Genomic DNA, 20793 nt, shown 5'->3' with positions numbered 1-20793 from the left:
TGACTGGCATGCTATGGCTCTGCTAATGCAAATGAAAATTGCATTTGCATTTTTTTTTTGTACAATAGCAAAAAAAAAACAAATCACACCCCTGAGAGATGTAGCTCTATCAATCTAACCATGATAGAGACAGCATGAGGTCTACCAAGGAATTCTTCATCGACCTAGCTACTACCTCTTGGGGAGGTGGATTACCTACACTGACAGGCGCACCCCTGCCGTTGGTGTAAGTAATACCTACACCGAAGCGCTACGGCAGCTCTGCTGTAGTGTTTTAAGGCCCAGGATTTAATGCTTGTTTGTTTGCTGCTGCCATCTGCTATCACAACTTGCATGGAAACAAATAAAGAGTGTTTATAATTGAAATAACTTTGCTTTTAAAGCCAAGCCCCCCGCCCCCCTCCACACACACCATGCATACACACATTCTTGAGGGGGGGAAATCCCAAGGGAGGGCTGACTTTTAGAGCTGGGTGTAAGTCCAGCTGTCTTTTGAAAAGCTGTCTGCGGGGGTGGCGTGTAGGCCAAAGCATGAAGTCCCAGAAATGTGAAGGGAGTGTGCGGGCGGAGTCTGGGGAGGGCATGGGACAGAGCTCTGAATGTGCTGAAGGGGAAGGAAGACACACATTTGCTCAGTCTGGAGGGTTATGGGAGACTGCAGCATGTTGGTTTGATGTCCAAAAATTTTATCAGCCTCTTTGTTGCGTCCCTCAGTGTATGCCTCATTTTCTTTTCTTTCCTGCTTCTTGATTTCTCTCCACGGCCTGCGTTCCCTCTTGTCTGTATCACAGTACTGCAACACCTCCCAAAACATATCTCACTTGCTCCATCTTGGGCACTTTCTTATCCGGCGGAGACGCTCAGCTGGGGTGGACGGGGTGCTTCCTTTTCAAGGACATATCTGGTGAAACCCAAGTCACAATAAACAGAACCATTATTGTTAAGTACACATACAGCATTGAAATACTACATTAAATACACCCCTGGTAACACACCAATCTCTTTCTGGATGACCCTTGACAAGCACACATGCCACAAGGATGGTGAGTGTACCCAGGGCTGAGGGACATTGTGCGTGGGAGAAAAGCAACGTGAAAGAGGTCACGGGGCACTTCTCAGGGGAAAACACTCTAAAGTTTCTCAACCATTTCCACATGCAGGGGTCATTGTGGCAGATATCTCTCTCCTGAGGGTAAGCACGGAAGCAAGGGTGTATCTACTACACACTTGTGGCTTCTGCCGCGGTCACTATGCTGCTTGCCTGTGTGCCTCTTTGGTTCTTGCCCAAGTAATTGCAGAATGGGCCGGGAAAGTGTCCCTCAATGCGGGGAAGAACAAAGCAGCTTTACCAAGGAATCTTCGGCACAGGATTGTGGAGTACCTGCAGGAAAGTTTCCTCGAGATCTCTCTGGAGGATTCCCATGAAATCTCAGCGTGTAACAACAGCCTGCCCCCCGCATTGCCTAGCTGCACGGGTAAATGCTCAGCACACAGTAACACAGCCATCTTTGTACATTTCTCTGCCCTTAACCCACCTCCACACTTCACAAAGCAAAACCACTTACCAGGGGTCCCCTCTCTCGTTTCTGGCTCACCGGATTGTGACTGCAGAGACTACTTGGACACCTCCAGAGTGGGGAACAGCTCCTCCCTGGACACAGCACTGGGGGACCCTGGCCTGGGCACCACATCTTCTTCTGCCTCCACCTCTTCCTCGATGCTGACAATACTTTTGTGTAAAACTCTTGTCATAGTGGTGTATTATGGCACTGAAACGGAGGAGTTCCATCACTGAAAGTTGCTTTGCAGTGTATAAACCTCCACTGTTTCTATGCCAAAAGCTGCTTATGTGTGAAAAAACATGGCAGTATAGACAAGCCCTAAGGAACAATGATGGATAACCAGTATCCACACCTGTGTTTCCTATTGGTGCCTAGTAAGGTTTCCCAAGCCATGATGCGTAGGAATTATTGAGTCAGGGAGCAGCATAAAATATGGAATTGGCAGTAGTAGGGTCAGTTGTTCATAGTTCATTTCAAGGACAAGGTCATTTTTCAGTGTGTGAAGAGCGAACAATCTGCTTCACCCATAAGAACAGCCCCCAGTATTGCATGTAGTGTCTCATATTTACATTGTCTTTCCATCCAGGTATTTGTACTGCAACCATCACCTTCGGCATATACAGGAAGTCAGGGGAACGTACAGTACATGCAGGAGACACCGTTCTGCCTCAGAGTTGGAAACCTACTCCCATACTCCATGTCAGAATCCAACACAACCGACTTCACCAACCCCTCCACCTTCATCCTGCAGGGCATTCCTGGCCTGGAGGCATCCCATGTCTGGATCTCCATCCCCTTCTGCACCATGTACATCATAGCCATCTTGGGAAACTTCACCATCCTGTTCACTGTGAAGATGGAGCGGAGCCTCCATGAGCCCATGTACTATTTCCTATGCATGCTGGCAGTCACGGACCTGGTCGTGCATACCTCCACCCTTCCCAAAATGCTGAGCATCTTCTGGTTCAATTCCAGGGAGATCAGTTTCAGTGCCTGCCTCACCCAGATGTACTTCATTCACTGCTTCTTAGTGATGGAGTCTGGAATCCTTGTGGCCATGGCTTTTGATCGCTATGTGGCCATCTGCCACCCCTTGAGACATTCCGCCATCCTGACAAACCCCGTTGTGGCCAAGATCAGCCTGGCCGTGGTGCTGCGTGGCAGCATAGTCATCCTGCCCTTTCCCTTCCTAGCGAGGCAATGGCCATATTGCAGAACCAACATTATCCCCCAGCCGTACTGCGCGCAATATCCGTGGTGAACCTTGCCTGCGCCGACACCCGTGTTAGTAGTTACTACGGCCTCTTTGTGCTAGTATGTGTGATGGATCTGGATGCGATTTTTATTGCTGTGTCCTATACCCAGATCCTCAGGGCCATCTTCAGACTCCCCACAAAGGATGCCCGTGTCAAGACTTTGGGTACTTGCGGCTCCCACCTTTTAGTCATTTTAGCCTTTTACATCCCAGGTCTCTTCGTCTCCCTCATGTACCGATTTGCCCAAAATGTGCCCCTGCATTTGCATGTTCTCATTGCCAACGTTTTTGTCTTGATGCCCGCCATGCTAAACCCCATCATCTATGGAGCGAGGACCAAACAGATCCGGGGAAGGCTTCTCTGGCTCCTTACTCATAAAGGTACTTAAAGTTTTCTCCTGGTGCTCTGGCTCTCAGACCAAGCTCTGTGCAGAGCTGGCTGGTGACATGGTGCTGGGCCCTCTTCCGTGAGTCACTGACTGGACAGTCAAAGTGACATTAAACCCTTTCCTGGCCTTATTGTGCTGTGACAGTGTGACAGACTGAGGAATCATTCTGTGTACAACTCATTCTCTCATAGGATGTCCAGTTTTCTAATTGCTGATAAATGGACCTCTGAGGCCTCACGCCCTGCCCTTCCTATTCCCAAAGGCCCTGCCCCCTGCCCTACATCTTTCCACAAGGCTGCTTCCACTGTCCACCTCCCCAAGGCACCACTCCCTTTGTTACCCGGGGTTCTTTCAACCCAAAGCTCTTGGTAACTTTACTCTGTGCGAGGAGGTGTCAGGAAATAAATCGGGGAGACACAGCCGTCCGACCGATAGATGGCTGGCACAAACAGGACAACACAAGAGTGCTTTCACTTAAAGCTAAACTTTACTTAGTCTCAAACACTTACACACGTCCGCAATAGGTTAGTAAAACACCCTCAACCCTTTATAATTACCAAAGCTGAGGGTGGTTTTCAAGTGACACAGCGGCAGGCTTCCAGTGGCCAAATCTTCCGTCTGCCGATGGGGACCGCAAGATGTATCCAGAGGGAGAGTCCAAAAGAGTCCCCAGACGAGTCCAATTATCTCAATCTTTTCCCCTTATTTATACATTAATAATAGAATGACATGTCCCTTAAAGAAACCTTGTTAAGTAAGCAGTTTCAAGCAAGAGGTTCCTTCTGATTATTGATTAACCAGGTGTGAGTTTTCCAGAGTCTGCATCTCTGAGACCCCAATAGACATTCCTGCTCTTTTTAAAATGCATGTATCAGCACCTTCAACACAATTTTATCAGGAAGGACGCGAGGTCAAGCTGCCCTTTCCACGGCACCCAAAACACCCTTCCCTCCTGCCTTGGTCTAGCCGAGATTGCTGAATGATCAATTTACATTTGACTAGGTTGCTTTTTAACCATAAGCCATAGTGGTTTTAGGCACTTTACTGGTTTGCCAAAGTGTCCCCGTACACCTTCTCCATCTCTTCCTCCAGTGCCCCGCCTCAGCTCTGCTTTTTCCCCCAAAGCCCCACCCTTGTTACTCGCTCCCCTCCTCTCCAACCCCAAGCACTTGCTGGATCATCTCCACCTTCCTCCCCGCTCCCAATCTTGGCTCCCTCTGCTCTGGGGCTGGGACGGGATCTGCCGCAGCCTGGCAAGGAACTGGCAGTGAGGACGCAGCACTGGGGCCCACCGGTCAATCCGCAGTGGAGAGGGAATAGGGTGACCAGATGTCCCGATTTTATAGGGACAGTCCCGATTTTGGGGGCTTTTTCTTATATTACCTATTACCCCCTAACCCCATCCCAATTTTTCACACTTGCTATCTGGTCATCCTAAGAGGGAAGCCAGAAAACCGTATAAAATCAGCTTAGTGTTGGAAGCAGGGCTGTGAGGAAGTCAGCGGAGATTGTGCATCACATAGCTTGTGGGCCCTAAAGCTCAGATACAACGTCCTGAGGGAAGACACCATTGTGAGGTTTATTTCCTTAACTTTCAGCTATTGTCTGAAGTTGCAGTGCGGGAGGTCTAGGTTGGATATTAGGAAACACAGCAGTGGAATGGCTTACCTAGGGAAGTGGTGGAATCTCCATCCTTGGAGGTTTTTTAAAGCCTAGCTTGACAAAGCCCTGGCTGGGATGAGTTAGTTGGGATTAGGTCCTGCTTTGAGCAGGGGGTTGGACTAGATACCTCCTGAGGTCTCTTCCAACCCTGAGATTCTATGATTCTATGATTTGTTACTCCCAGCTGGGGGCCTGTAGGAGGCTGGGTCCCAGCAATGGGGATGGGCTGGGAGCCCTTTGCCTTGAGCCAGGCCTCAGGGGCAGGGCAAGGGATCATGTGTGAATGTAGGAGGATAACAGCTGAGAGAGGCGGAAGGATCAGCCCCTGTGTTAGCTGGGAAGGCGGGATGCTGGGCAGAGTCCAAGGTGGCTTCGGTAACTCAGAGGGAGGAAGATAAGAGGCACAGCTACCATTAGCTGGGTATTTAAATGCGTGCAGGGCACCTTATCTGGAACTACAGGGCAGCCATTGCCCAGGGGCTGAAGCTGAACAGTGAAGCTCAGTCTAACATACACTTTGCATGACACTTTTGGTCACTACATCTGAAAGAGCTTTAGCTCCGCTGCAAGGCAGCATTATCCCCGTGTCATGGAGCCGAGCAGCAGTTCAGTGATTTACCCAAGGCCACACAATGAGTTGGTGGCAGAGCTGAGAATAGAAACTATAAGTCCTGAACCCCAGCATCACTGCTCTAGCCCTGAACTGGCATTGCTCCTCTGGGTTTTATTAGATACAGTGAGGCTATTTGTGTGTTGTGATCAGTGGAGTTGCCATCCTTCTTAAACAGGAGGAATTTATTAAAGGAACAGCTAAAAACTACAGACACAAAAAACGGTTTCTACACATTTCAGTCTTCAGCGTTGTCTTGATTGTTTACCAGGGACCACACGCTGCCTGGAACTCTACACAGAGCATAAAGGACAACGATGTGCTGTAAGGAACCACATCAGTGCAGCCTGTCACTCAACGGTCCTGATTAGCAGCACACTAGAAATAATAAATAATAATCTCCATTTAATGCATGAAGAAGCTGTGCCCAAGGTCACGCAGCTAATCCGTGGCAGAGCTGGGACTCTTCCCTCCGAGCTCACTGGTCTCCGCTGACGCTTTATCTCTAGTTCAATGTCTTGGGCCAAATCCTCAGCTGGTGTAAGTGGCTGCAGCCTCACTGAAATCAGGGTTGATCACCGGCACTAAAGAAACAAATGGAGCCCCATGCATCTGTTCTGCTGCATGGTCCATACAAGCCTGGTCCGAGACTCAAAACAATGGATCGGCAGCTAGGGACTCTGGCCTATGATGGTGTCCCTTAATTAGATATGCAGAAAGAGTTGGCAATGGGGTTTGTTGCAGGGATTGGTACCTGGGTTAGTGTTTTTGTTGTGTGGGGTGTAGTTGCTAGTGAGTTTTTGCTTCTGGTGGGAGGACTGTCTGTAAGCGAGGACTGGCCTGTCTCCCAAGGTCTGTGAGAATAAGGGATCGTCCTGCAGGATAGGTTGTAGATCCTTGATGATGCGCTGGAGAGGTTTTAGTTGGGGGCTGAAGGTGACGGCTAGTTGCGTTCTGTTACTTTCTTTGTTGGGCCTGTTGCCAACTCTGACTTACCGCCCTGGTTAACTAACTAGAAGCCAAAAATTCAATCCCCTGAGGCATCCCAGCCCTTGGCTCGCCACCCAGAAGCTGGACGCCACGATGAGCGGTCAGTGAAAACCAATTTCCACCACATATAGAGTTCTTCTAATCTGAAGAGACCAGCCATTTATGCATGTGAATATATAACGCAGATCTTACCCAATAATCATGCTGCTGCCATCCCTTTAGCATTTAAATACTAAAGGTTTAATAATAAAACAAAGGAAGAAGAGTTATAAATGGTCAATAGATCAGATACATTCAAGAGATTTTTCAGTGTTCAGAGATCAGGATCATAGCAGCAATGGAATAAAGTGCTTGATTGCAAAAGTCTCTCTGGAAATTACCCAAGCAGTTTGGGGGTCATCAGTCCTTGTTCAGAGCTTCCTTGGTTGAAACCCAGTCTAGAGAAACCCAGTCTAGACAAGATGGAGATGTCTCGGGGGTCCTTTTATATCCTCTGCCCTGTGCTTGGAATGTTACTGTCCCAAACAGAGCCCATGCCAGTACATTGCCAATATTAATAACTTCAGACACAAAGATGATACACACATATACACAGGATAATCATACTTAGCCAATAATAACTTTCCCATTGACACTTGGCAGGACATACTGTGTACAATCTTTGTTGCAATAGTATAACTGTGGGAGCAACAATGATAAAAATGGTCATATTCAATCATATCACTCCACGTTCTCATCCCATGATGGTGTGATAGCTGCCAGCCACCTAAGCAAGGCCCATTGTCTGGGTTCTAACAGGGCAAGCAGCTTGGACACCAGAGCCACTGGAGGATGGGACAAACAGATAAAAATCTGTTTTGCCACAGAGAGCCTGGTCCTTGTACAGAGAAAGGAGGAAAGAGTTCTTTCACAGTGAGAGTGGACGTCTGTGAACTTGGCTGTTTCCTCCAAGCATCACCAGCCAGTCCACTTGGCTTTGAACAACCTGCCCATACAGGGGTGCTTTTAAGTGTCCCTGCATTTTCTGGGACTAGCCCAAGGACAGAATTCCTGTGATGGGATCCCTGGGGTGCAACCAGGACTGTGGGACAGCTCAGCCCTCTGTCCCACCAACCTGGGGTATCCCTCTCTACTATGATGCCTTTACAGAATAAAAAGTAAAATTTATTGCACAAAGTGGAAGAGCTCCAGCCAGAGAAACTGAGAGCCCCACCCAGAATATATTGGAATTGGAAAAGGTTCGGAAAAGGGCAACAGTAATGATTAGGGATATGGAGCAGTTTCTGTATGAAGAGAGATTTAAAAGACTGGGACTTTTAAGTTTGGAAAAAAGATGATGAAGGGGAGATATGTTAGAGGTTTATAAATTCATGACCGGTATAGAGAAAGTAAATTTGGAAGTGTTATTTACTCCTTCCCATAGCACAACAACTAGGGGTCACTAAATGAAATGAATAGGCAGCAGTTTAAAACAAACAAAAGGAAGTATCTTTTTCACACAACGCACAGTCAACCTGAGGAACTCCTTGCCAGAGGATGTTGTGAAGGCCAAGAGTATAAGAGGGTTAAAAAAGGAAATAGATAAATTCATGGAGGATACGTCCATCAATGGCTATTAGCCAGGATGATCAGGGATGGTGTCCCATGCCTCTGTTTGCCAGAAGATGGGAATGAGCGACAGGGGATGGACCACTTGCTGATTATCTGTTCTGTTCCTTCCTTCTGGGTCACCTGGCATTGGCCACTGTCAGAAGACAGGATACTGAGCTAGATGAACCTGTGATCTGACCCAGTATGGCCGTTCTTATGTCTCTCATAAGACAGCGCTGACCTGTCCTATGCATCTCACGCCAGCACAGGCTCACAGCTGACAGTCCCACATGGAAATAGGCACTTCTTTGCTGCCAATGAACCAGCCCCCTAGAGGCATACATCAGTTGCCGTTAGGTGCTAAAGGACCTTTGTGAACCACTAGAAAGAAACCCGTTAGATGATGATTCCCCATGGAAATCTCCTTTCTGAAATCTGTCCGTTAGCCAGTTCTCACTCCATTTAATGAGTGCTCTAGTGATATTGTCTAGCCCTAGTTAATTAATCTGAGTGTCATGTGGTACTAGGTCAAACTTGCAATGGTCTAAATCTATTACATCTTCCCAGTTCTCTTTATCACTCAAATTTGTTGTCACCTAAAAAAGGCACCCTTTAATTCTTTGTTGACTAAATCCCCTATCAGCTTTCCCATTATTATGCCCAGGACTGATGTAAAATTATCAAGCATTTAATATGCACGTCACACTTTTTGAATATTTGCATAATACTGGATATCTCTGGTCTTCCAATATTTATTAAAATTACCTTCAGTTGAACAGAGATCTCCTCAGGCAACTCCTTTAGGCCTTTTTGGATGTGAGATATCTGGGGCTGCTGATTTAAAAATATTGATCCCTAGTAGGTGCTGTTTACCATTCTCCATAGTTACCAGTGGACTGGAAAGAAGTTCATGTGATCTGAGTGCATCATCCTGCTTCTTTCCAAATACTGCACAGAATGGTTTATTGAACATTTTTACCCTTTCTGCATCATTAACAGTTCAAGCTCAGATTAATGGTGTTAAATTTGCAAATGAATTTTAGTTCTGCTGTTTCTCTTTGAAGTTTGTTTCTGAAGTTTTTTTGTTCAAGAATGGTTACTTTTAAATTGGTTATAGAATATCCAGGGAGATTGAAGTGTTCACCTACTGGCTACAGCTAGTTAAGGACTATACCTCTATTAGGATTTCCATTGTTTCTAATATACGAAAAAGTCATCTTATTATTTTCCTTAGCCCTGCTCTCCATGGATTTGTCTTTTGTGACTTTTGCTTCCCTTAGCCATTATCTATACTTCATAACTTCTCATTTCTATCAATTGCTATCCTCATTCTCTGCTTTAGAGGCACTGATGGATGACATTCTATCAATGGGTGGGGGGCAGGCATCCATGCTTGTTCTCCTGAACCTCTTTGCATTATTTGACACTGTTGACAATGAGATACTGCTGTCTCACTTGAGAGGCAGCAGAAATCCAGAGGGATGCACTAAAATGGTCTTGGCGGGACATACCCAATTAGTGGTGATGGGAAATTGCATCTCCAGCACTAGACCCCTCCCGGGTGGAGTCCCAGAAGGATCAGTTCCCTCTCTGGGGCTTTTCAACATCTCCATGCAGCCTCTATGGGAACTGGTCACACAACATGGACTGAAATACCAGCTATATGCAGGTGAGACTGAGCTCCTCCCTCTCTTTCCTGTACGACCACATCACTATCACCAAGATGGCCCAGTTCTTGGACGGAACAGCTGTCTGAAGCTGAACCCAAGGAAGACAGAGGTGATGCTGGTGGGCAGAGCATTGCTTATTTACAGCATGAAAGTCAGCAACCCTGATTTTGAAGAGTTGGCAGCTACGGTGCAGCCTCCTTTGACTGAAGGTTCACATCCACAACTGGGCAATTTAGTCCGTACTTGAGGAGTCCTAAGTGACCATGACAAGATTAGGGGTGAGCGCCAAAGAATCCTGGACCCAGCCTTATTGGGGTTATGTGGACTCTGCCACACAGGGGAGTGGAAGGGGAGCCCTCGAGGTCAGGCAGGGATCTGGGTAAAAGGAGTGGGAGCGAGGACTCAGAACCTTTCACTAGCCTATACCACCAGGGTCGTGTATAAGCCAGGAAAATTCCTCACAAGAGCAGGACCATATCCCCACTTCCATCTGTTAGGAATTCTTCAAAGGACTCGCCTTACTTTAGTTTTCTAAGGTGGAACTTTCACCCTTTGAATGTTTTTCTATTTTGCAATATGAAAGTCTGTTAATAATTCTGCAAAACTGTGTAATAAACGGCTCTTTAGTATAATGCTGATTCAACGGCGGACTCATCTGTTTGTTACACACAGTAGTTGTGTCTTGTCTTAATTTCATTTATACGCTCCACGGGGCAGGAGCTATTTCTCCTTCTGCTTGTGCGAAGAGCGCAGCACAAGGGGCCCTGAACTGGAGCAGGGTCTCTGGAGGCTTCCACAATACCAATAATGATAATAAATAATCAACACAATAATCCAGGTAAATCAGTGCCAACCCTCCTTCCTTTGCCTTTAACTACAGACAAACCATGCTGGCCAGCCACAGAGTGTTAGTCACTTGAATACAGGTGGACACAATGTCCCTGTTGGACTCAGACAGGAGAATTCTCAGTCTCATTCCAGAGTTTAAAAACCCAGGTGCTCGACACCGCAGAAATACCCCTGACGAGCCACGGGAGCAGGCAGCGAGTTCAGCTGTAGGAATCCAAGCGCCCTCCAGCCGGGGCAGTCCTGGAATGTGTAACTCAGCCTGGAACATTCGATTTCAATTCCACCTGGGAGAGACAAGTGCAAATGAACAGAGAGGGAGAGAACAAATCCAGTGCAAACACTAATCCAGTCTCTACCATGCCTACAGGGCTCCCCTTGTTCCAGGGCAGTTGTTTTTTTTTTGGGATGGGGGGAGGTGGAGGCCTCTGTCTCCAGGACAGGCCCTGGCTGCCCTCTATCCACAGGAACATTCTGTTGGTGTTGCTTTTACTGAGTCTATTCCCCCAAAGCGACCCCGGTGACTGTGATGCTGTGAAGCTCTGTACCTCAGGGGAACACCCACCACCCCCATGTTCATCTTTATAAAATGACTGTGTGGTGTCCAATGCAAAGTTTGTCATGTTGGGTGTCTTCAGAAGGCTCATGATGCACTGAGCATTGTTGTTATAGTGATGTTATAGTAATTGTTACAGTAATGTTATAGTAAGGTTATAGGTTATAATTTCATGTATATAGTTATGAGACTGAAAAGGCATCCTCATGGTTTAAAGCAAGCCCAGGAAAAACTCTCCAAGAGCAGAGGAGCAGTTCACACCTCGTCAGGGCATGGATGGGACAAACCCAGCCCAGCCTCACAGGAACAGTGGCCACTGGTGATGAGGTAATGCTTACCTGACTCTGAAGGGGGGGGAGCAAAGCCAAGAGGAAAGAAAGGACATGATAAAACGAAGACATTTTGTCCTGCTCTCTCTCTTCTATCTACATCTACAGACACCACCACCACTAAGCGACTTAACCACTGATTGAAGGGGAGAGCAAGCATAACTGGACACTGCAAAATGGAGGTTCCTAGGGTTGTGTCTGGGACCGGAGATATTGGCTAGTGTCATTCGTTTGCATAATCCAAGGAGCAGTTTACATGTCAGAGGCTGTGTGTGAACAGCCCAGGAGTGGGGTTCTCAGAGCAGAGCAGGGTAAGGCTGGCTCCCAGAGTCAGGGATGGTAGAGGCCTAGCAGATCACCAGTCCGGATAACACCAGAGGGGAACATCACAGATGCGTTGGCAGGTTTCTGAGTGGGAGCGGAAGAAGACACCCAGAGTTCACACCTCACAGGAGCGGGGAGCTCACAAACTGAAACTAGTTCTGAAAACCTCAGATTCACCTTGAGAGGATAGAGAAGGCTCAGGCTCCCTCTTCCAGCCTTTCCTCTGCATCCCATCCAACAAACGTTCTCTGCCAGAGCGGGAGTCCATTTCACTCTGGTGTGACAGAGAGACCGTGGTTACGGCAGGGAAGTCAGGACTCCTGGGTTCTGTCTGTCATCCTGCTACTCAATCTCTGTGTGACCTTGGACAATTCATGTCTCCCTGTGCCTCAGTTCACCTATCTGTATAATGGTGATATGTTCACTGCGAATTTCCTTTGTTAGGTGTCTTAAAGATCCCTCAGAAATGTGCTACACAGTATGATGATAGTTACTGATGATAATCACTGATCTCTGATCCCTTAGAGACAGCCCTGTATGTCTCCAGAAAGTGTTCGTGTCTCCCCTCAGTCATGTACTTTCAGATCTCTCTGTCTGCTATCTATCCATCCATCCTGGGCATTTACAGTGTATCAGACCCTATGCAGATCTAGGCATTATCCCTAGTTTTCCTACTAATCAAGTATAATTTGTAAATATACACAAATACACAGAGCAGCCAATTCCTCTCTGACTCAGCACAGAGCCCCAGAGATCTCATCTCCCTTTGGGAAGGTCCCTTAATTACTGTTTACTCGTAAAGCTGGATAAAGAGCACAGAAGCACAGACAGGCTGGTCTCCAGCCTGTTTACATCCAGATACCGCTTCTCCCCTAGAGTCTGAGCCTTTCTCCTCTAGAGGCAGAAGGACACCTCCCCTCCCCCCGGGATTGCACAGAGCTATATTATAAATGGTGCACACCCCTGGGTCGGCTCTCAGTGTGGGATGTTGCTGCAGATGCTGGGGTGCGAGAGGCATTGGACACGGCTACCTGAGAGGGATTCCCAGGGAAGACAGTCGTGTCTCAGAATTCACAGGTACCCATCTCTTGCTGAGGAGCTCACCTGCTCGACAAACCCAGTGCAACATGCGTATGATGCAATAGAGAATAGTTAGTGGTCCTTTCACTCTGCACAGCCATGAAACAACTCTGGGCCAGTATCGTGTCCCTCTTTCCTGTGCCCCTGCCCATGACTGATGGCCTCGAACCCAAAGCGGCTGCATTTCAGTGGCACAGTGGAGCACTAAGATTAAGGATGTCAGTACATGTACAATGCAAGGCAAAATTCTGAGGCCCTGGTCAGTAGTTTGCTCAGGTCACACTGAGGCAAAACTCCCCTTGGAGTAAGAACTGAGTAAAGACCTGAGGAGCCAATTGTGTGTTAATGTACAGAGATTGTCCCCTCCTCCACTTGCATTTCAGGTTTCTGGCTGTTAATAGGGGTGGCGGCTGTTATCTGCTGGACAGCATGGAGGTGCAAGGGCTTCTCACTGGAACAATTCCAAAAAAATTTCAACATAAGCAACACAGCTATTATCCTACTTTCATTTGGGACATCAGCTGAATTGTTATGCCTGAAACTTTCAAAATAGAATTTAGCTGAAAGCAGACACTCAGAGAGGGAAATTTCAGTCCAAGCACTTAAAGTTTGGAAAACATATCAGCAACTGAAAATGAGGTCTTGTAATTGAAGGTGTCAGACAGCCTTAACTAACGGTGGTGCCACCAAAACCACCTACAATGGCCAATCCATTTGTGAATCTCATTCAGCTAAGCTCTTTGTTCCAATAAAGTCTGTGGCAAGGAGTTCCACAGGCCAAATATGGATTATATAAACAATTTAATTTAATCAGTGTTATATGTTCAGACTTGCAATGTAATTCAATGTTCCCTTGTTTGTGTTATGAGGCGGAGTAAATATAAATGCCTGATCTACTTTCTTTATCGTATATCCCTATGGTTTAATTTCAGAAGGGACCATTACATCACCCAGTCTGCCCTCCTGTATAACACAGGTCATTAAACTGTCTGTACTGGGCTATCTTGATTATCACTTCAAAAGTTTTTTTCTTTTACTTAATTGGCCTCTCAGAGTTGGTAAGACAACTCCCACCTGTTCATGCTCTCTGTATGTGTGTATATAGATCTCCTCAATATATATTCCACTCTATATGCATCTGAAGACGTGGGCTGTAGTCCACGAAAGCTGATGCTCTAATACATTTATTAATCTCTAAGGTGCCACAAGTACTCCTGTTCTTTTTGTGGATAAAGACTAACACGGCTGCTACTCTGAAACTAAACTTCACCCAGTTACTCCTGTATTGAGCCCAAAGAAGGGCTCTTCTCCTGCCTTCTGTAGTAAGAGAGATCAACTTTTCTCCTTTTTATGGCAGCCTTTCAAGTATTTGAAGACTGTTGTGATGTCCTCCCCTTAATCTCGTTTCCAAACTAAATATACCCAGTTCCTTCAGTCTTTGCTCGTATGGCTTGTTTTACATCCCTTTGGTCATCTTTGTTTCTCATCTGTGGATCTTTTCTAGCTACTCTACATCATTCATATACATTGGTGACCAAAATTGCACACAATATTCTAGCTGAGGCCTAACCAGAGCAGACTAGAGCAGTACTAGCACGTCCCGGGACATGCACATACCTCTGCTAATGCAACCTAACATTGGCTTAGGGTTTCTCTGCAAGAAGTCAATGGAAAAATTCTTCCACCAATCTAGGTACCATCCCTTTGGGAGATGGATTACCGACACTGATGGGAGAACTGTGCCATCAGTGAAAGTAGTGTCTACACTAAAACGCTATGGCAGCGCCACTGGGACATTTTAAGTGTAGATAAATCATTAAGCAGATCTTCCAGAAAAGCATCCAGTCTGGATCTGCAGACATGGAGAACTGGAGAACATATCATTTCTCTTCACAGTTTATTCCAATTGTTAATCATCCTCAGTGCTAAACATCTGGCCTTTATTTCCAGCTGGAATTTGTCTGTCTTGAGCTTCCTTGCTCTGCCTTTCTTTGCTAGATTACAGAGCCTATTCTTATCCAAGGCTTTCTCCCCATGAAAGTCTTTGCTTGATTGTCTTTTTGATGTGTTAAAGTGTCTCTCTCTGTTAGGCATTTTTTCCAGCCTGCAATCATTTTGGGGGCTCTTTTCTGCATCCTCTCCAATTTTCAACTACCTCTTTGAAATGTGGAACCCATGTGCAGAGGTAAAATCCTTCCCCTGTTCCAACTCACCACTCTCCTGTTTAGGCATCCTAGGATCGCATCAGCCCTTCTGGCAACAGCATCGCACTGGGAGCTCACGATGAGTTGGTTGTCCACAATGACCCCTCAATCCTTTTCAGCGTCCCTGTGTTCCATAATACAGTGCCCTAGTCTGTGGGTTGGGCCTGCATTCCCTCTTCTGAGAAGCTTAACTTTGCATTTGACTGTATGAAAATATGTTTGCATGGGCCCAGCTCACCCAACTCTCCAGATCAATCAGTATTTCTGCCCTGTTCTCCTCATTGTAACCACTGTGCCAATCTTTGGGTTGTCCGCAAATCTTATCTGCAGTGATTATCTATTTCCTTCCAAATCATTGACAAAAATATTGAATAGCATCAGCCTAGAACTGATTCCTGCAGAACCCAACTAGAAAACCATCATTTCCTGACAGTGGGCCATTGACAACCGCTTTCTGAGATCTGTCAGTTAGCCAGTTTTTAGTCCATTTAGTATTTCCATACTTTATAGTGTTTGTTTTTTAATGTGAATGTTTTCCCTATTAAATAAAATGCCTCAGAGAAATGGAAGTCTATTGCATCTGCACAGTTCCCTTGATCAACCAAATGTGTACTCTCAGTAAAGGATGAAATCAGTTTAATTTAACAAGACCAGTTATCCGTATTTTCCATAAACCATAGAATCATAGAACTGGAAAGGACCTCAAGAGGTCATCAAGTCCAGTCCCCTGCACTTATGGCAGGACCAAGCACCATCTATAACATCCCTTACAGGTGTTTGTCTAACCTGCTCTTAAAAATCTCAAGTGATGGAGATTCCATAACCTCCCTAGGCAATTTAGTCCCATGCCTAACCACCCTGACAGTTAGGAAAATTTTCTTATTGTCCAACCTAAATCTCCCTTGCTGCAATTTAAGTCCATTGCTTCTTGTCCTATCATCAGAGGTTAAGAAGAACAATTTTTCTCCCTCCTCCTTGTAATAACCTTTTAGGTACTTGAAAACAGTTATCCTGTCCCCTCTCAGTCTTCTTTTTTCTAGACTAAACAAACTCAATTCTTTCAATATTCCCTCAGAGGTCATATTTTCCAGGCCCCTAATCATCCTTGTTGCTCTTCTCTGGACTCTCTCCAATTTGTCCACAACTTTCCTGAAATGTGGCACCCAGAACTGGACACAATACTCCAGTTGAGGCCTAATCAGCACAGATTAGAGTGGAAGAATTACTTCTCGTGTCTTGTTTACAACACACCTAATAATACATCCCAGAATGATGCTCGCTTTTTTTTCAACACCATTACATTGTTGACTCATATTTAGCTTGTGGTCCACTATGACCCCTAGATCCCTTTCCACAGTACTCCTTCCTAGAGAGTCATTTCCCATTCTGCATGTGTGCATCTAATTGTTTCTTCCTAAGTGGAGTACTTTGTATTTGTCCTTATTGAATTTCATCCTATTTACTTCAGACCATTTCTCCAGTTTGTCCAGATCATTTTGAATTTTCATCCTATCCTCCAAAACACTTGCAACCCTTCCTAGCTTTGTATCATCTCCAAACTTAATAAGTGTACTCTCTATACCATCATCTAAATCATTGATGTAAACATTGAAAAGTACCTAACCCAGAACTGATCCCTGTGGAATCCCACTCATTATGCCCTTCCAGCCTGACTGTGAACCATTGATAACTACGCTCTGGGAATGGTTTTCCAACCAGTTATGCACCCATTTTATAGTAGCTCCATCTAGGTTGTATTTCCCTAGTTTCTTAATGAGAAGGTCATGTATCAGAAGCCTTACTAAAGTCTAGATATACCACATCTACCACATCCCCCTACCCACAAGGCTTGTTACCTTGTCAAAGAAAACAATCAGGTTGGTTTGACATGAATTGTTTTGACCAATCCATGCTGACTGTCATTTTTCACCTTATTATCATCTAGGTGTTTGCAATTTGATTCCTTAATTATTTGCTCCATTATCTTACCTGATACAGAAGTTAAGCTGACTTGTCTGCAATTCCCTGGGTTGCCCTTGTTTCTCTTTTTATAGATAGGCACTATATGTTCTTTCGGCTACCACAGACCTGGCGTTCTGTTTCCTTTCCTGCGTCGTCACCACATGTTCTCCTTTCCAGTCTTCTGGAATCTCCCCTGTCTTACATGACTTTTCAAATATAATAGCTATTGGCTCAGATGTCTCCACAGCCAGTTCCTTGAGTATTATAGGATGCATTTCTTCAGGCCCTGGTGATTTGAAGACATTTAAGTTGTCCAAGTAACTTTTAACTTGTTCTTTCCCTAATTTAGCAACTAAACCTACCCCATTTTCACTGGCATTCTCTATGGCAACCTTCTCCGTGAAAACCGAAACAAATAAGTCATTAAGCACTTCTGCCATTTCCACATTTTCTGTTATTGTTTTTTGTGGTTGACTGGCATTAATTATGTTCCTAGACCTTTTTTTGGAACTAATCCCATACCAGTTTTTTTTATTGTTTCCTAACCTTGTCAAATCCTTTTTTAAAATTACTTTACATTTAACACAGTATTGTTCTGATTTGCCTTGGGAGTGGGGGGAGCTTTGCTGATGCCTGATTGCGTACTTCTGGTTCCAAATGAGATGTGTGGTGAATCGATCGGTTCATAACTCTGGTGTCTGTAACTCTGAGTTTCTACCATAGATGCTGTTTAACTTCCTCCTTGACTGCTGCTGAACTGGAAAGTACTTAATCACTAAAAGAAGAACAGGAGTACTTGTGGCACCTTAGAGACTAACAAATATGTTCCATTCTATATGCATCCGAAGAAGTGGGCTGTAGTCCACGAAAGCTTATGCTCTAATAGATTTGTTAGTCTCTAAGGTGCCACAAGTACTCCTGTTCTTCTTTTGGCAGATACAGACTAACACGGCTGTTACTCTGATACTTAATCACTGCATATGATACAAGAACAAAACTATTTTTAACACTTCTACCTTTTCAGCTACATTAACATGTTTTCTTTCACCATCAAGGAATTGGCCTAAACCTTTTATAGGATTTCTTTTGCTCTTTATATACTTCATAACTTCCTTTTTGTGATTCTTAGCCCTACCAAGTGTGGATTTTCCCTGATATCTTTAACATCCATTATCAATTTTCATAACTTCCAGTTTCTATTGCTTGCTATTTTCTATTTTTTCCATTTGTTATATATTGCTTACCACCTACCCACACACCCACCCCGAAATTGCTGCCTTCATTTTGCCCCTGAAATGGGCTTTTAGAAAAAGGTGTGCACTTTCTTGACTGTGAAAATGTGGCTTTTTAACTATCTAATAAATTTTTCTTAAATGATTCGCAATTTTCCATCCAATTTTTCTGTCTAAATTTTTGCTCCAAAACAGTTTTGCTGATAATTTGCCTGTGCTCAGGGGAATTAACCTTTTTAAAACATTAAGCATATATACATGGTACTGGTTCGGAATTCTTTATTTTGCTATCCTCTATCATAGGCCCTGTTCTTAGTCTCTTCTCTAAACTAAACATTCCCAAACTGTTCAGTCAGTCTGCATATGGCAGCCTCCCCAATTCATATAGCCTGTTTCAAAAATCACCTTTCTATCTGCTAAATCGTTTATAGGGAATGGATGGCCAAAACTGAGCACGTATCCAGAGCAGGTTATTCTCCATCCCATACCTTAGACTTCCTAACATTGTCTTTGTTTTGGCTACAATTGCGAATGAGTAGGTGTTTCCTTGGAGTTGCTATCAATGACACACAGGTCTTTTCCCTGAGCTGTGCTCTAGTTGGGATGTATCCCCCGGCACATGTTTTGGCAAAGATTTGTTTTTTTTTTCACTCTCAATTTTTGAGCAACTGGGTGAATGGGGAACTACCTACACCATGGACTCTCTAGCCTGAGTTTCATTGAATTAAGAAACAACGATGGATAACCAGTATCCACACTCGTGTTTCCTGCTGGTGCCTGTTAAGATTTCCCACACCACAATGTGTAGGAATTACTGACACAAGGAAGACCATAAAATATGGAATTGGCATTAGTAGGGTCAGTTCTTCATAATTCATTTCTCTGAATAATGACAATGTCATTTTTCAGTGTGTGAGGGGTGACCAATCTGCTTCCCCCATGAGAACATCCTCCAGTAGTGCATGTAGTCTCATATTAACATTGTCTCTCCTACGTACAGGAAGTCAGGGGAACATACCGTACATACAAGAGACACTGCTCTGCCTCAGAATTGGACCCTACTGCATGTCAGAATACAACACAACTGACTTCACCAGCCCCTCCACCTTCATCCTGCTGGGCATTCCTGGCCTGGAGGCAGCCCACGTCTGGATCTCCATCCCCTTCTGCACCATGTACACCATAGCCATCTTTGGGAATTTCATTATTCTGTTCATTGTAAAGAGGGAGCCGAGCCTCCATGGGCCCATGTACTATTTCCTCTGCATGCTGGCTGTCACCGACTTGGTTCTGTCCACATCCATCCTGCCCAAAACGCTGAGCATCTTCTGGTTCAATTCCAGGGAGATCGATTTCAGTGCCTGCTTCACCCAGATGTACTTCATTCACTCTTTCTTAGTGATGGAGTCTGGGATCCTCGTGGCCATGGCTTTGGATCGTTACGTGGCCATCTGCAGTCCTCTGAGATATTCCACCACTCTGACAAACATTCTGGTGGCCAAGATCGGCCTGGCTGTGGTGTTGCGTGGCAGCACAATCGTTCTGCCCTATCTCCTTCTGGCTAGGCAGTGGCCATATTGCAGAACCAACATCATCCCCCACACGCACTGTGAACACATGGCCGTGGTGAAGCTTGCCTGCGCCGACATCCGCATCAATAGTTACTACGGCCTTTTTGTTGTATTCTCTGTGATCTGTGTGGATGTGTTTCTTATTGCTATGTCCTATACTCAGATCCTCAGGGCCATCTTCAGCCTCCCCACAAAGGACACCCGGCTCAAGACTTTTGGGACCTGCAGCTCCCACCTCTGTGTCATCTTAACCTTTTATAGCTCAGCTATCTTCTCCTCTCTCATGCACCGGTTTGGCCACAATGTTTCCCTGCATTTCCATGTGCTGATTTCCAACGTGTACCTCCTGGTGCCCCCCATGGTAAACCCCATCATCTATGGGGTGAGGACCAAACAGATCAGGAGCAGGGTGCTCCGGATCTTTGCTCATAAAGGGACCTAATTTTTTTTCCTGGTGCTCTGGCTCTGCAGAGCTGGCTGGTGACATGGTGCTGGGCCCTCTTCCCTGAATCACTGACTGGACAGTCAAAGTGACATTCAACTCTTTCCTGATCTTACCGTGCTGTGTCAGTGTGACAAACTGGGGAATTGGTCTATGTAGAACTCATTGGGTTGCCCCCTTTCTAATTGCGTGTAACTGGATCCCAGAGGCCCCACATATTCCCTCAAAGCCCCTTCCACTTTTGCGCCTTTTCCCACAAAGCTCTGCCTCTCACTCTCTCCTCTCCTCCTCTCCCCCATCACTTGGTGGATCATCTCTACCTTCCTCCTCCCTAGTCCTCCCCAGCTGGGCTCCCTCTGCTCCGGGGCTGTGATGGGAGCTGCTGCAGCCTGTGGTTTGTGCTGTTAAGACACAGCGCTGGGGCTGACAGGCCAGTCAGGAGCAGAGAGAGAAGCCAGGAAGCTGTATAAAAGCAACTGAGGTTGGGAGCAGGGCTATGTGGCAGGTGGGCGAGATTGT

At 45.6% G+C, this 20793-nt stretch overlaps 1 protein-coding gene and 1 pseudogene across 1 annotated transcript; both read left to right on the top strand.

Annotated features, from left to right (window-relative positions):
* The first annotated feature begins 2208 nt into the window (after positions 1-2208).
* LOC128833954 (olfactory receptor 52B2-like) lies at positions 2209-3206 on the top strand (annotated as a pseudogene).
* A 16120-nt stretch (positions 3207-19326) lies between these two features.
* On the top strand, positions 19327-20274 carry LOC128833960 (olfactory receptor 52E4-like). The gene has a single exon (XM_054022287.1). The coding sequence runs from the start codon at positions 19327-19329 to the stop codon at positions 20272-20274; it is 948 nt and encodes a 315-aa protein (XP_053878262.1).
* The last annotated feature ends 519 nt before the right edge of the window (positions 20275-20793 follow it).

The sequence above is a fragment of the Malaclemys terrapin genome, chromosome 1, assembly GCF_027887155.1.
Source record: "Malaclemys terrapin pileata isolate rMalTer1 chromosome 1, rMalTer1.hap1, whole genome shotgun sequence".
NCBI classification, from domain to species: Eukaryota; Metazoa; Chordata; order Testudines; family Emydidae; genus Malaclemys; species Malaclemys terrapin.
Note: the sequence above shows the minus strand (reverse complement) of the source record. Positions and strands in the feature narration are given on the sequence as shown.

What these genes read in the sequence shown, in the direction of transcription:
- LOC128833960 (XM_054022287.1), top strand. Translation starts at nt 19,327, where the DNA reads ATGTCAGAATACAACACAACTGACTTCACCAGCCCCTCCACCTTCATC.